The 14242-nt window shown below is 33.4% G+C and overlaps 1 protein-coding gene across 1 annotated transcript in view; it reads right to left on the minus strand.

Moving 5' to 3' along the window:
- The window catches only part of LOC137920250 (carboxyl-terminal PDZ ligand of neuronal nitric oxide synthase protein), a 225148-nt gene that overhangs the window by 3646 nt on the left and 207260 nt on the right, over positions 1 to 14242 (minus strand). The window contains exons 7-9 of the mRNA XM_068763531.1: positions 7546 to 7688; positions 4023 to 4256; positions 972 to 1109 (exon numbers count right to left, since the gene is read on the minus strand). Coding sequence (XP_068619632.1) covers positions 972 to 1109; positions 4023 to 4256; positions 7546 to 7688 — 515 coding nt within the window. The remainder of the gene's footprint in view (positions 1 to 971; positions 1110 to 4022; positions 4257 to 7545; positions 7689 to 14242) is intronic.

The following is a 14242-nucleotide window of genomic DNA, read 5'->3' on the forward strand; positions in this document are numbered from 1 at the left end:
TTCACCTCCATAATTTATTTTATAATACTTATTTATGTATTAATTTGTTTCTCTTTATTACGTACTGGCTGTCTGCCGCCAGATTCGGGTGGCGCGCACTGAATTTGGTGGGTGTTATTATATTAATATATTATAAGACTTTATAAAAATAACTTCATCTTACAATATACATCAGCTACCTGCCAGTATAAGTTCCATCAATATTGGTTCAGCCATTTTAGAGATTAGCCGGCACAGACAGACGGACAAACAGAGAAAATAAGAAAAAACGTTATTTTGGTATATGTGCTGCATATATATTCAAATAGATATAGTAAAGAGCGGTAATTTTAATTTTATCAACAAATATTCTAACATATCTTTTTTGTACATTATTTTCACACAACTTCAATTCCATATTTATTTGTATGAATAATAATTCTTTAATTATGAGTTACATATATAGTATATATGCAATAGGCGACTATTGGTTGAAAAAGAGAGTTAGCAGGCCACACAGCGCGCATTACAGGTGGCCACAGGGGCCTTAAAAAGGCAGACAGATGACATTTTTAAAGTCCTATTGGATATCTATAGGGTAGACCTTTGTCCAGTTTGCGATAATGGACTCCTACGCTAAATCCCTATAGATTACAAATCTTCAAAGATAGGCAGGAAAATTTCAACAATAAAATGAAAATAGTGCTTAACAGGTACGAGACACATTTATAGAATAGGTATAAATGATTTACATGATATAGACTTTGAAAGGACAACAGTATGTATATATATAAATAGATCAATGGATGAAGTGTTTTTAATCAGTCTATAAAACTGATTCGTTTTTTAATGTTAAAAATCTGCGAGAAAATAATTTTATTGCATGCGTCTTTTAAAATGGTAATATTAAATAAGCTGAAAAAAAAATACAACATACATGCTTAACCAGCTGAAAATTAAAAAAAAATGTGTTGTAAATTTGTAATGTTTACCTGTGGCAATAGAGTCGAGAGATGCTGGGCGTTGATCGGAGGCCCATTTCCTTTCTCTCGCTCCTCAAGGTGGGAGACCAACGCCGCAATATGGTCAAGTAGCTCCTTGTTGTGCACCAACAGCTGGTGAGTGCGAGCCTGTTCAAAATACAAGCATTTTAACATTTTAACTGATTCTAATTTCTCTCTAATTAAAAAAAAAAGTCTATCGTATCGTATCGTATAAATTAAGGCTTCGAGAGATCTAAAGACGATCCTACAACAAACTTACACAGGTTTTTTTATTGTGAAAATTTCCACAATTTTTTAAAATAGAATTAAGAGTCAAATAAGCGATATATTTCAGTAGATGGTTAAATTTAAATGATAGTGGGCAGATTGCACAACGCTTATTACAAGACAACAGACATGCAAACACAGCATCTGACGATCAACGAGAGGGCTATGTTCACAATTTCTCTATGAGATCGAATAAATCGTGAGAATATCGATCGATACGACAATAATAGAACAAATGACCGCTGGGGCTTTCGACTCTGAATTGGAGACTACACGTCGACAAACGTAGCCCACGTTCTCCCACAAAGTGGACAAACGATACTTCAAGTCGGTCTTTTTGTTAATCTCTGGGGAAGACATTTGTCCAATATTAGATGGCCAGTGGCTTAAATCATGAATATCAGTAATATGATATTTAGATGAGCCTTTTTAAATAAAGTAAGAGTTATTCTACGGGAGTGTATGGCATAGTGAATATATGTCGACAAATGAATTAATTTTATGAAGCTTAGAGAAAGTAATAACAAGCTTATCTTTGATTGTACTGCTTGGATTTATTTGTATATGAATACATTAAACACACAACTACGTCTCACTCAAAATAGTTGTACTAGAATTTGAGAGATGAAGTAATATATTCTATTGAACGTACAGTGTGGATTTATCGTTTTAAATTTAGCATATATATAGTATATATTTGCGGTAGCAATAAAAATGCTTGGCTTATTGACTTATGTTTATAGAGTCTTAAAAAATATGTTACATATTATTGTTGGAATAATAAAGGGTGGGCTATAATAAAGTTCGCTTTTGTGTTAAAATAAATTCTTCTTTTCCGCCTACAGACGCCCACTACAAGGCGATCACGATGACCGATATTAGTTATACAATGACTTTCTTCTAGCAGAACGGGACCACTATTTTCAGGTCTAATGCCAGCATGGAGGTCGTACGAAAAATATTCCAAAGAAGTCATATCGTAGAGGACAAATGTGGTCAGTATCAGAATATTCATGAAGATCTGGGGCATATAGTAACGAATTCATTTTCGAAAAAATATTGTTATTGTTGTTTTTTTTCTGTATTGACAGTATATATATTAGAGAAGTTACAACATGCAGTCTTCATATTATGCGGGCCATGCCTACCTATCATGAAAAAGAAATGTTTAAACATATATGGGTTGTAATATAAAGGATGCACCTATTGTTGCCGTATTCAACGTCGGCGTTAAATGTATCAGATATTATTACATATTCTTAATTAATAACAGCTGCTATACTTGCGTTCTATATTTTAAAGAAAGAGCAAGTTGAACTTGTCTAAAATGTTATTCCATTAACATTTTTCTTAGCGAAATATTTTAGATACTAAGTGCTACGATAATATAAAACTGTCTATACTTATATTATTTATTACAACAAAATAATAAACATGAATTACAAATCAATTTATACACTGTACAGACCGCAGCTTCATTGATCGTGAAGAAAAAGTAATTAATATTTACCCACCGATACCATGGTAAGAATTTACTTGTGGTATGTGCATCGGACGTATTTCAAATGATATTATCAATGAAATGAAATATTGATAATTAAAAAATATTTAGATCAAATAAGATTTACAAAGGAATCAAGTTCTATAATATAGTTTGAAAAATTTCTCTCTTACTCTCTCTCTCTCTCTATATATATATATATATATGTACATGTGTGTGTATATATACTCTATCATATCATTAATGTTTCATTGCTTGTCGATACCTAATTTTTCTCTATATATCTACATAATAAACGTCAAAAGACAATCAGATTTAGCACTATTTGCAAAAATAAAGACACGTTTATATTATGACATTACTTTTGCGCCACCTTTTACAAACTAATATACCAGGCAATTAAGGATGTACTAGATAGAGTCAAGAGAAACAGTTGTTAACGTAACTAATCTGAAAACTGTATAATTTTAGAATTTAACTTATGTTTAAATAGTTAACTCCGGTTTGAATTAGTGACGGCCGAGATTGCTTGGTCAAATTATTGACAATACAACAAAACATTACTTCGGAAGATATTAAATTGGGCAACAACTTTGTTCCCTTTGAACGCTATAAATATCGTTTAGAATTAAACTTTATAAATACAGAGTTATTAGTTATAACATCTATAAGAAGTTTTGAAGGTTTGAATGTATAACTTATTAACTGTTAATTAATGTGACAATCTATGATTTCAAATATAATTATAATTCGGATTTCCTCATACTGAAATTATTTTTTGTTTATCTATCTGTCGATTAGAATTTCATTCTAGATAAGAATACAATGTGTGTATTTTGTTGTCTTTCATAGGAAAATTCTCGAAACTACAATTGCAAGGCAACTAAAAGTTTACTATGCTGGCCTACTAACAATAAAAACCAACGCCTGTCGAAAATATGATGACAATTTTGTTCACTTCCGTAGTTTCACCAGCGCTGACTTTTTGCCCGTCAATTCAGTTGACCCAGGGCTTTGTCATACGTACAACATAACCATGTTACAGAGGACGAGAAGAGCATGTTGTAACGTACTCTAACGTCCCGATCTTCGACTGCAGATGAGATACTGAGGTATTTTTATCTCTTTCTCTGTCCGAAGCATCATAGTAAGGTGGTTACACCTGCGCTCTATGATCTCTCGTTCTACACCATCGCTCAGACAAGGACTCACAGTTAAAAATCTTTTCTCAATGTGGCGAAGTGTAGTAACTCTCAACCAAGTGCACTTACCTGAGCCTCACAACGAGCAGCGTGTTCAGCGGCCAGCTGGTTTTTAACAAGAAGCAGCTGAGCCATAGCAGCCTTGGTCTGTTGGGCCTGTTGATCCAGTCTCTCGCGAAGGAACTTCAGCTGGTGCTGAGTACTTAGCTGCATGCCAGCCTCGGCCTCTGGCATCGCTGGCATCTCCACCTTAGTCACACACTCTGGCAGGTCCAGCAGGTTATCGGGAACTGCTGCAGGCAGCTGCAAACACAATATTTAGTTACACTAGGCAAATCTGTTTAATCAAGTATAGGATGCTTAAAAAAGAAGGATTTTTACATATCAATCGTCAATGAAGGTCATAACGAAAAAGCTGATCAAGTTAGCTGTGGGCTCATCTCTGGTTAGGTCAAGTTTGGAACTTTCGTAGGTTTATTTTCAGTTGGAGAATAACATTGTAGAGAACAGTAGATTAATGAAAACAACTGATACGGCCCGGTTGCCAATCCATTGCGCTATGTCAGTTTTCACTCATTATAAAGTTAAAGTGGCAATATGAAAGCAGCCCAGACAAGATGACCGCGGGAGTCTGAAGGTTTGCCTGTCTTCTTTGTCGTCTTTGTCTGGAATGTAGATCATAAACTGGCTGCGGCAGCTTTAAGATGTTTGACTACAAGGTAAACAAAGGACTTCGTCAAAGTTGTAGGACGTAGGATGGACGCCACTTTCAACCGCACGTATTCGAAATTCTTTGGGAGAGGCCTACGTCGATTAATGAATATCCCATGGCTGAAACGGTGATGATCATGATGATGATTATAGCAGAGCACAATTTGAGATTATTAACGTGTGATAACATACAGAAGTAAGCTATAAATAATATTAAGTGAATAGTCAATGAATGAATTGTATAATATAATAATTAATATTTATTTTTTATATTATTACCAGCAGTGGTTGTCTTACGATGGCAATAACAATGACGACGACAATCTAGAATTTTCAGCCTAAAAACATTTAAAGACTAATTAAAGTCGATGGGATAATTTTCATTCCAGTTTAGAATTGTTAAGAGACAAATTTCTATTTATACTTCTCAATTGTATTTCGAAGTAACCCCGTAAAATTAATGTTTAATAAAATACGGTTCAACTTTCCTAAACTCGTCCATCAATTATTCCGTTGAAAATAATAATTCCTTCCATCTTAATAGAGTCTTAGTACCTCTATTCTCCCTAACAACTTCATAATTGGCCTTAAAACAAGTGATACAAAGAAAACTTTTGGGCGTAAATCTAATTAGACCGTTGTTATGAAAGGCGATAATTTTGGTGGAAATATTTAAAAATTTCCTTTGAATTCTTTATGTAATTACGTTTTATTATAGAAGTTAAAAAATGTTTTGCGTGTTTTGAATATAAATTGAACAGGCGATTCATAAATATATAATAAAACCGAGCATGTGATTCGAGCGTTCAGAGATACATTTTAAAAATCCCCCACGGTGATTTCGAGAAATTCTTTAAAGAGTACTGCAGCATTACGTGTAGTTTAAAGCTATACAGGTCCTGTATGCTATCGGATTATCTTAAACTTAAACTCAGGTCTTCTATAAAAGAGTATTTGATTTTTCCAAATGCTACGTGAGAAAATTGTCATCCATTTCGATTAAAGCACGTAAGTAAAAATTTGGAAATAATAGACTTAATTGTAAAACGAAGGCACGGACGCTAATATCTGCGAAACAAAGATCATAAAGAAAAAAAAACATTAGATGACAGCAAATGACCATTTTAAAGATTTTAGACCCAAATTTAACATTTTAAATAAAACTATGAGTATATCTATTCCGTGATTTTCAAGAGTGTGTCAATAATAGTGTTATGTAATCTAAACTACCCTTTCCATAAGCAATTCTGGTTAATCCCTATATTTCTCATGCTCTGGCGTAGTTCCATCTAACGTTATAAGTGCTTCAAATGCAATGTGGTCACGACTGGTGCTAAAGTTACAGGAATATCTCGAAACAAGACCAAAGTCGATTTCCGAGAAATAATTTAAGCTTTCTAGAACTTCCGAATGCATTCCATTATTGCCGCTTCTGTTTTAGTTTGTAGTCTTTGATGGAATTTTGTTTAATATAAACGATATTTTGCCTAGTTTAAAAACTAGACATTTTTATTGTTGAAAAAAAAAATTTAGTTTTCTTTTGATAAAAATAGTTTGGGGTTAAAGTTATGAAATAGTTTAAGTAGGCTATAATAACTTAGTAAACACTGTGATTTGCTAAAACAAACGACAAAAAAAATCGGAAATATAAAACGTAAACGTAAAACAAAGGAGCGAACGCATCAACAATTCTTTTGCAGAATCATCAACACAATTTTTTTATTACCATTATTATAAAATGGCAATAAATAAACATGGTGACCTAAAGTTGCGAAAGCTTTAAAGAATTGAATACATATCTCATTTGCTGTATGTTACACCTTCCGACGGGATCTTCTGATTTGGAGACAACGTAAAATTAAGTGTACCAAAGGATACAGTCCAACAGTGGAAATAATGGGGATGGTGATATCGTCGATATAGATCATTGAAACGTCCAAAAAGTATAGAATTTGTATCGAATATATGGATTACTAGCAACATTTTACATTGTTTTTTGTCGTTGCCAAATAGTATAAAATATGGAATATTAGGTGTGAGTGCACTGCATATTTCCACCAACGTATTTAGGGAAATCATGTAATATTTTTCGTACCCGCGTCACCGTCTATGATCTGTACTGGTGGATTCCGATCCGTTAGAGCTTCCCGATGATTGTGCTTTTGATTTATTGTTACTCACTCAGTTGCGGCGTGGGTGGAACGATTATGGGCGAATATTGTCTATTTCCAGTTACGATTTCACGAATTTCACACAGCGTTCTAATAACTAAACGATTAAGCAAGGTGTGCTGGTGATATTAGGATCGTCGGATTACACTAGATGTTGGACACTGTTAATCATTCCTATTTAAAATCCATAGGGGAGTTCTATTTTCTGTAGATCATGAACTATGGCTTAAATGTTATGATGATGATAATGATAAAAATATGTGAGATCTACCCACATTTTTGACTCTTCCTCAAACAGGCAGCTTTTGTGAGTGTATTTGAAAAAAAATAACAGTATGGTGATACTAATAAGTTTTATTATGCGGACATTAGTTCAGGGTAGTATCAAGGGCTGGATGTCTAATGATCACATAACTTTACGATGGGCGGATGAAGATAATTTAGAAGAATATTTCACATGTAATTGACGCATTAACGACCTCTTTGGATATTCAATACTAACCAAAGCCTCTGGGCAAACCTTCAAGCTGTATTCCTAAAATAACTTGACCGCGTTAAGCTCAGAAAAGATGACGCTTTGGATATACTTCATGCCTTGAACGCAAAACCTCAAACTAACAATGCACGGTTTGAGTGAAACCTGTAAAAAAGACTTTCGAAAGAGGTCATGCTTGCTCTGATATTCAGATAAGAAGATAAAAATGAATTACCTGACTACGCTTTGCCTCCTTTCTCGGCGGCAAGTCCAAATTCTTGGGACGCACGGCTTCCTTCTTTCCACCCTGATTTGGTTCCTCCTTGACCATCTTGGATGTCGACGCACCGCCGGATTCTGAACCAGCACTCTCCGATTCTAATAAAGCAAAATAATAACGTAACAATAATAATGATGTACTTTAACAGAGGTATTAAAAATGGCGGCTTTTCGAACATTACTTTGTAGATTATTTAAATTCATTCACAATTGGCACATAAAGCGAAAAGGATATATATACAATAACAAATTAAACACATTTATAGTTTAGTAGAAACATTTCGTATAATATTTGTAGCTGTCGTTGTAAAACTCTCCATCTAACAAGAGATCAGTAACGAGCAGTATTGACGCGACAAGTCCGTATTACGGTTGCCACGTAGTACAACATGATGTTAATATTTCCGACTTTAAATTGAGTTTATTTATCTGTAATATTCTTTTTCTGAAAAAGTGTTAAATAAATTTCGCGCCTTAAACTTTGTCATTTATATTAAAGTACGTTAAGAAGTTCCAGTTGTTCAATGTTCAATAATAAATTTTCGAAAGACATGTATTTAAGACTAAATTAATATCTTTTAAACAAGCTTTGACAGCTAGAAGGGAAAGCGATATCTATTGATAGACTTGTGTAATGTTTTACTTAAACATTACAAAGATACATGATAAGCATATTACGTCATTACCTAGGTTAATAATTCTTTTATAGACAACGGCGTATGCTTTAACAATGCACTCCATTGTAATATACAACTCTTCTGAAGTTATCATGAAAAAATTGTAAAGATAAATAAACAAAAAATTTTAAGAAAATCTTTTAATAGTTTAAAAGATTTTTTAAGTGATAATAAAATTTGAAAATTAATTGCTCTAACTATATAGTATTGAGGATATTGTGATAGAGTATTGGAACTTGCCATCGTAAGACGCGGGTTTGGTACCCGGGATACAGTCTTATCCCTTAATAACCTAGTTTCAATTTTGATACCAATCTTTTAAACCGAATGTAAACATTACTATTAGTTTTTACAGGTTGGTTCTACGTATTTTACTGTTGTATAATATTCTTTTCAACGAAATTAAAAAAAATGTATTTTTCCCTTCATCTAGACCCTCAAGCAAACACAGTAATATTAAAAAAAACCACTTTCGTAAATCAGGCTACTAAGAGTTATATAATTCACACTTTGTGCATCATTTGTATATGTATGTATTGCCACTGCTTAAAAACAAATTTCAAGAGGATGGGAGCAGCGTACCATAATAGCTCCCTATATATCCTTATATAACATATCCCTATATATCTATTTGGAGGAGGCTTTTGCTTTCCAGTGGCCTTCCAAAAAACCCGTCAGGGTTTGTTGTGGGCTCTTCTCGAATCACGCGTTTCGAATCCTTGTGGCTTTAAAAGTTGAAGTACGGTGTTAATGTCGCTTTCATAAGTTAAAATGACACGACTACATATTTAACAAGTATTTATTTCTAAACAACAATATTTTTACCTTCGTTATCAACAACCTTTTGGCATCTATGTACAACCTCTTTCAAGTACGTAATGAGCTACCAAATGACAATCGAATATCGATATGCGGAGAAACGACATTACTTTCTGGTCACCATAATAATTTTAGTTTTGATCGAATTGCGTTTTTATGATATTCTTCTTATCGTGTATATATAGTGGATAAAATTATAAATAAATAAATGAATCCTATAACTCTAATTCTGTCAATTTAAAACAAGACATAAAAATAAATAAACTATTTATTCTTTATCTAATACTTCGATATTAACAACTCCAATTTCGTTTTAAATTTGTCACAGCCCTGTGCGCATTGAAATGTTCGATATTGAAACGACGTCAAACGGAGGGCGGTTATTCTCTCATCGATATGCAGTTCGATACGTTCGTTAATTAATCCGACCCGATGCGCTCCAAGCTTCATTGATCTGTTGCTTTTTATTATGGGAATTAATCATTTCCGAATATGAACAGGGAAGTCCCGTATTTTAGATGTCTATTCGATCCTTAGGGCAAAGACGACTTTTCAGCATTAATCTGTGAAATGCACTTAAGTCGTCTTACAAATTACAAACTGCAGTGAATAGATGGAATAGAATAGAGAATAGTTTAATTCGGACATAAGCTTTAATCGTTGTTGAACAGTGTACATGAATAATATATTAACAATTGAATAAAATGTACTGGACCACAAATTAATAACATGGAGAGGGCTTCTTAATAAAAAGTTTCTATATATGTACGCATATGTTTTTTTTTTTAATTAGCACAGAGGTATAAATTTGACGCGGTCTGTCTCTTAGATGGCGTTTCTTTAAATAAAGAAATGTTCTACACTATATAACACTAACCTTTTTATTTATTATTTAACACAATTATGATGTTTAAGCGAGCTATGATAGCTTATCGATAACGGCTGGCGATCGAAAATCGTAGGTAGCGGGTTCGATTTTCTAGACATAGTCTCATATATAACTCACGCCACTGCTCACAATCAAGTTTCCAGAAGATGGGCAGCAGCTTCTTGTACGTACCATAATATCACATACTGCGATAACGCACCCCTCCTAGATATATTTGAGGGGGGGGGGGGTCGTTATGCCTTGCAGTGGGCGTCTTTAGGCTGAAACGACGATGTTTTCTAAATAGTTAACAACTATTTTGAATTAATTATGAGTTTGATTTTCGTGTCGTGTAAGTATTTCGTTTGTTTTTTTTTATTGGAATTGCGGCAGTTTTAATGTCCGGCGTCCTAATTCTTAATAATTTATTGAAATTAACGAGCGTTAAAAATAGGGTATTCAATCTGTTAAATTCAGGATGGCAAAGGCATTTATAATTTTGTTGCAATTGGTTTTCTATAAATCTTCCCCGTCCGATTCCCTATTAACGTTCCGTTACAAGCATCCCAAGGGTTCACCGTAACAAATAACGTAAGGCAATTGTAATAAATACCGTTATCGTAATTAGCGACAGTGGTATTGGGTAATAAAAATGTTTTACGAGTTTGATTTGACCCTTTTATTGATAAGAGAGCGGATTGAAAATATAAAAAATCGCTATTTACTTCCTTAATATTTGCTAGTTTTTTTTGTGAAGTTATACGAGTCATTTGATTTAAATAAAAAGATTTTTTAAATATTTTTTTAATCATCTGAATTAAAAAATAATCACTTAAAATCATTTACAAATTTTATGATTAATTTATTTCATACCAGAATTTCCTGATGGATTTAAAACAATTAAGGGTGATTGGACATATGTAATAGCTTTGTAGTGGTAAATGTATTGCCAATTAATGTTTGGTACATAGTATTTTAAAATCAATGGTTTTGAAAGCAATGAATAACGTATTGATAATGTATGCAGCAGGAATCGTTTTATTAATTATTGTATACTATATCACCCTGTAGATTTTGCACTGCCAGAAGTTATTGTTCTGTCATATTACAATAGAGTTTCATATTAATTAATACAGGATGATTCGAAATAGACGAAAAGTTTAAAATCTTTATATCTCTCGCTTTAAAACTTGCTGCTGACAAACGAAATGTATTGTTAATTTTAATATTTAGTAATATGAATTTTAAAAACGCTTTTCTTACCATGTTTATATTAGACTATTAATTATTTCTGAAACAATTGGTTTATGGCTAGTACATATTTTCACATTAATCGACAGCCAATTAACAAATATATACATATATATATATAGAGAGAGAGAGAGAAAGAGAGAAAGAGAAAGACAGACAGAAATTTTCAAACTATATTATAGAACTATATTTGATTTAAATATTTCTTAATTATCAATATTTAATTTCATTGATAATATCATTTGAAATACCTTCGATGCACATACCACAAGTAAACTCTTAAACAAAATAAAAAAATTAAAGCATCTATCATTGAAAGATTGAATGCCATGAAATAATCTGATAGATATTGATATTTGCATTCAGTTATAATTAACTTTCATATCAGTTCGTTTAATTTTCTAAACTGAGACGATGTAGTAAATCGTCACTGAGATGACGTAGTCGGTAGGGCGGTGCATTGGTCGACGTGTGTCGTAAAACAATACATAAAGTCTAATAATAAGCCCGCCACCTATAGCGGATGGCGGTTGAGATGTGGTACTGTAAGGTAAACATTATGCCAGGTGTCCCGAGTTCTCAATGCGTTTTGGTCGTACTTTATTATGCTGAAAGGGCTGCAGTCATAAAAAAAAATCGCTATTCTATGAATACATAGAAAAAAATGGAACATCCGAACGCCATCACGCAATTTTAAAAACATGATCCTTTTTGGTATAGATAGAACTTTATATATTAGACCAGTGTATTCCAACTGTTTTTGTACAATTACTTTAGCAAGTCTAAAATTTTTGCGCCTCGTATAAATAATTTTTATATTAAAACAAAATTGCTTAACTCATGTTGAGACCATTTTCTAATTTTCACGGGCTTGGAACACTGCAATAGACACTTGAAATCAAATATACAAGGGTTAGTACTTAGAGGGTAACAGCTTTAAAACTTTATACAACTATTTTCAATAAAACTGTATAAATTGAACACTCTTAAATATGTTAAATATTTATTTACTAGAATATGACAGGCGAATAAGTTTTGGCAGTACGAAGTCTGCGAAGACAGGTAGTAAACAATAATATATTTTAATAAATATAGTAATAGGAATTTTCAGAACTCTTTATCTAATATATAAAATTCTCGTGTCACGGTGTTCGAACTTGAACTCCTCCGAAACGGCTTGACCGATTTTTACCAAATTTTACATGCGTATTCAGTTTGTCTGAGAATCGCCTACTATCTATTTTCCATACCCCTAAGTGATAAGGGTGGTCCACCCCTAAATTTTATTTTTAATTTTTTAGACAAATTTTTTGGTTTTTATTTTATTATGATACAGCATACAAAAATACATACAAACCTAAATTTTCACCCCTCTACGATCAACCCTTATCTTACATTTGTTAATTAAAAACTTTAATTTTTTGCAAAACTACGTTTGCGGGATCACTTAATATTACTATATTATTGTTATGTTGTTTATTATTTATGAAACCATTTTTGTTTTAAATACGTTGTCAAATACATTAACTAATAGCTTAAGAGTAAAACATTTCACTAGTTTATATACTATGTCTTCAAATATTATATATTCATATGCTTTGATATTATTGTTGCTAGCCCGGAGGTTTTTGCAAACAAAATTAAACTATTTAATGGAATCAGGCGATACTTTGCAGAAGTCCATCCTAAGTAAGAAAAGGACCAATATTTAGCCACTTCCGTACATGCAGTGGTAGTCGTGCAACAAAGTGCACCGCCCGCCTGCCCGCCGCATGCGCATGCGGCAAACAATGCGAACTACACAACTGCCACCGTCAAACCACTCAACACGTGTTTCACCCCTCCATGGGGCATCCTCAGGAGCTACGTCATACCGATTAGTGCCAAACACAGAGTCAAGACACACACATAACACAGAGTCAGATTTGTCGGCGGGCTGGCGGGCGGTGCACTTTGTTGCACGACTACCACTGCATGTGCGGAAGTGGCTAAATATTGGTCCTTTTCTTACTTAAAATTAAACTAGCCGGATGTTACTAGTTGAACGAATACGTTCGTACAAAGGTAATATTTTTATTATTATAAGCGTGAGAGTTTATAGTGTAAGTCTAAGAAGTAAGATGCGACCTCGGAATATTCAGCGATCGAAGGTGGGGTACGGGTGAAGGATCGGATCGCTTTCGATGTGCGCGGGGGAGTCCCCGGAAGCGAAGCAGTTTGTAAACTTTGTTATGCTTGACTTTGGTGCATTGTACTCATATTTGAGTATCATGTGTCATTATATATATCTATATATATATATATATATATACACATATATATATATATACATATATATATATACATATATATATATATATAAAGGTGAAGTTGTTGTTGTTGTGAGATGAACTGTAGTGTTTTGAATGACTAAGAAGGATGAGGTGTGATAAGTGGGTTGCGGAAACCCTGATAAAGGGCTAGTAACGAGGTTCTAAGGACGTCTGTTTGTGATCTAGGAGGGGGAAGGAGGCGTATAGCGTGATGTGTTCGGTATGAGGTGATTTGGGTGTGTCGAGGCTTATTCAAAGTTGTTCCGTTGGGATGTTGAAATCACTGAGAGATTAACATTAAGGTTTTGGAGAACTTAGAGTAGTTGGAGTGTAGACGCTGGGACGTTGGTGAACACTAAACTAGCGTAGGAAAATATAGGCCTTACTCAAGATTTATAAAGATGGACTTTATGGCAGTAGCTGTAGCTGAAAATGTGGCTGGATTAATTAGTTATTTGAATAGTTGTTTATAATATTTTGAAATAATTTTATCTCTGTCATATTTGAATTGTATTTTTTACCTTTGCACCAATTTAATCTCCGTTAAATTTTGAAATTGTCCATAAATAATTTTTATTACATGTCAAGGGCGACATGGCATTAAGATACACAATATTTAAGATATAAAGAAAGAAAACTAATAAATGGTGGGCAAAAAGTACAAAAGATACGGTACGGTGAACGGCGATTTTATAAAGCCAAATCAAGCGGTTGCATAACTGCCAC

This window comes from Battus philenor, unplaced genomic scaffold, assembly GCF_028537555.1.
Source record: "Battus philenor isolate CCGP_79_NKW_IND1 unplaced genomic scaffold, ilBatPhil1.0.hap1 SCAF_1, whole genome shotgun sequence".
In the NCBI taxonomy this organism is placed as follows: domain Eukaryota; kingdom Metazoa; phylum Arthropoda; class Insecta; order Lepidoptera; family Papilionidae; genus Battus; species Battus philenor.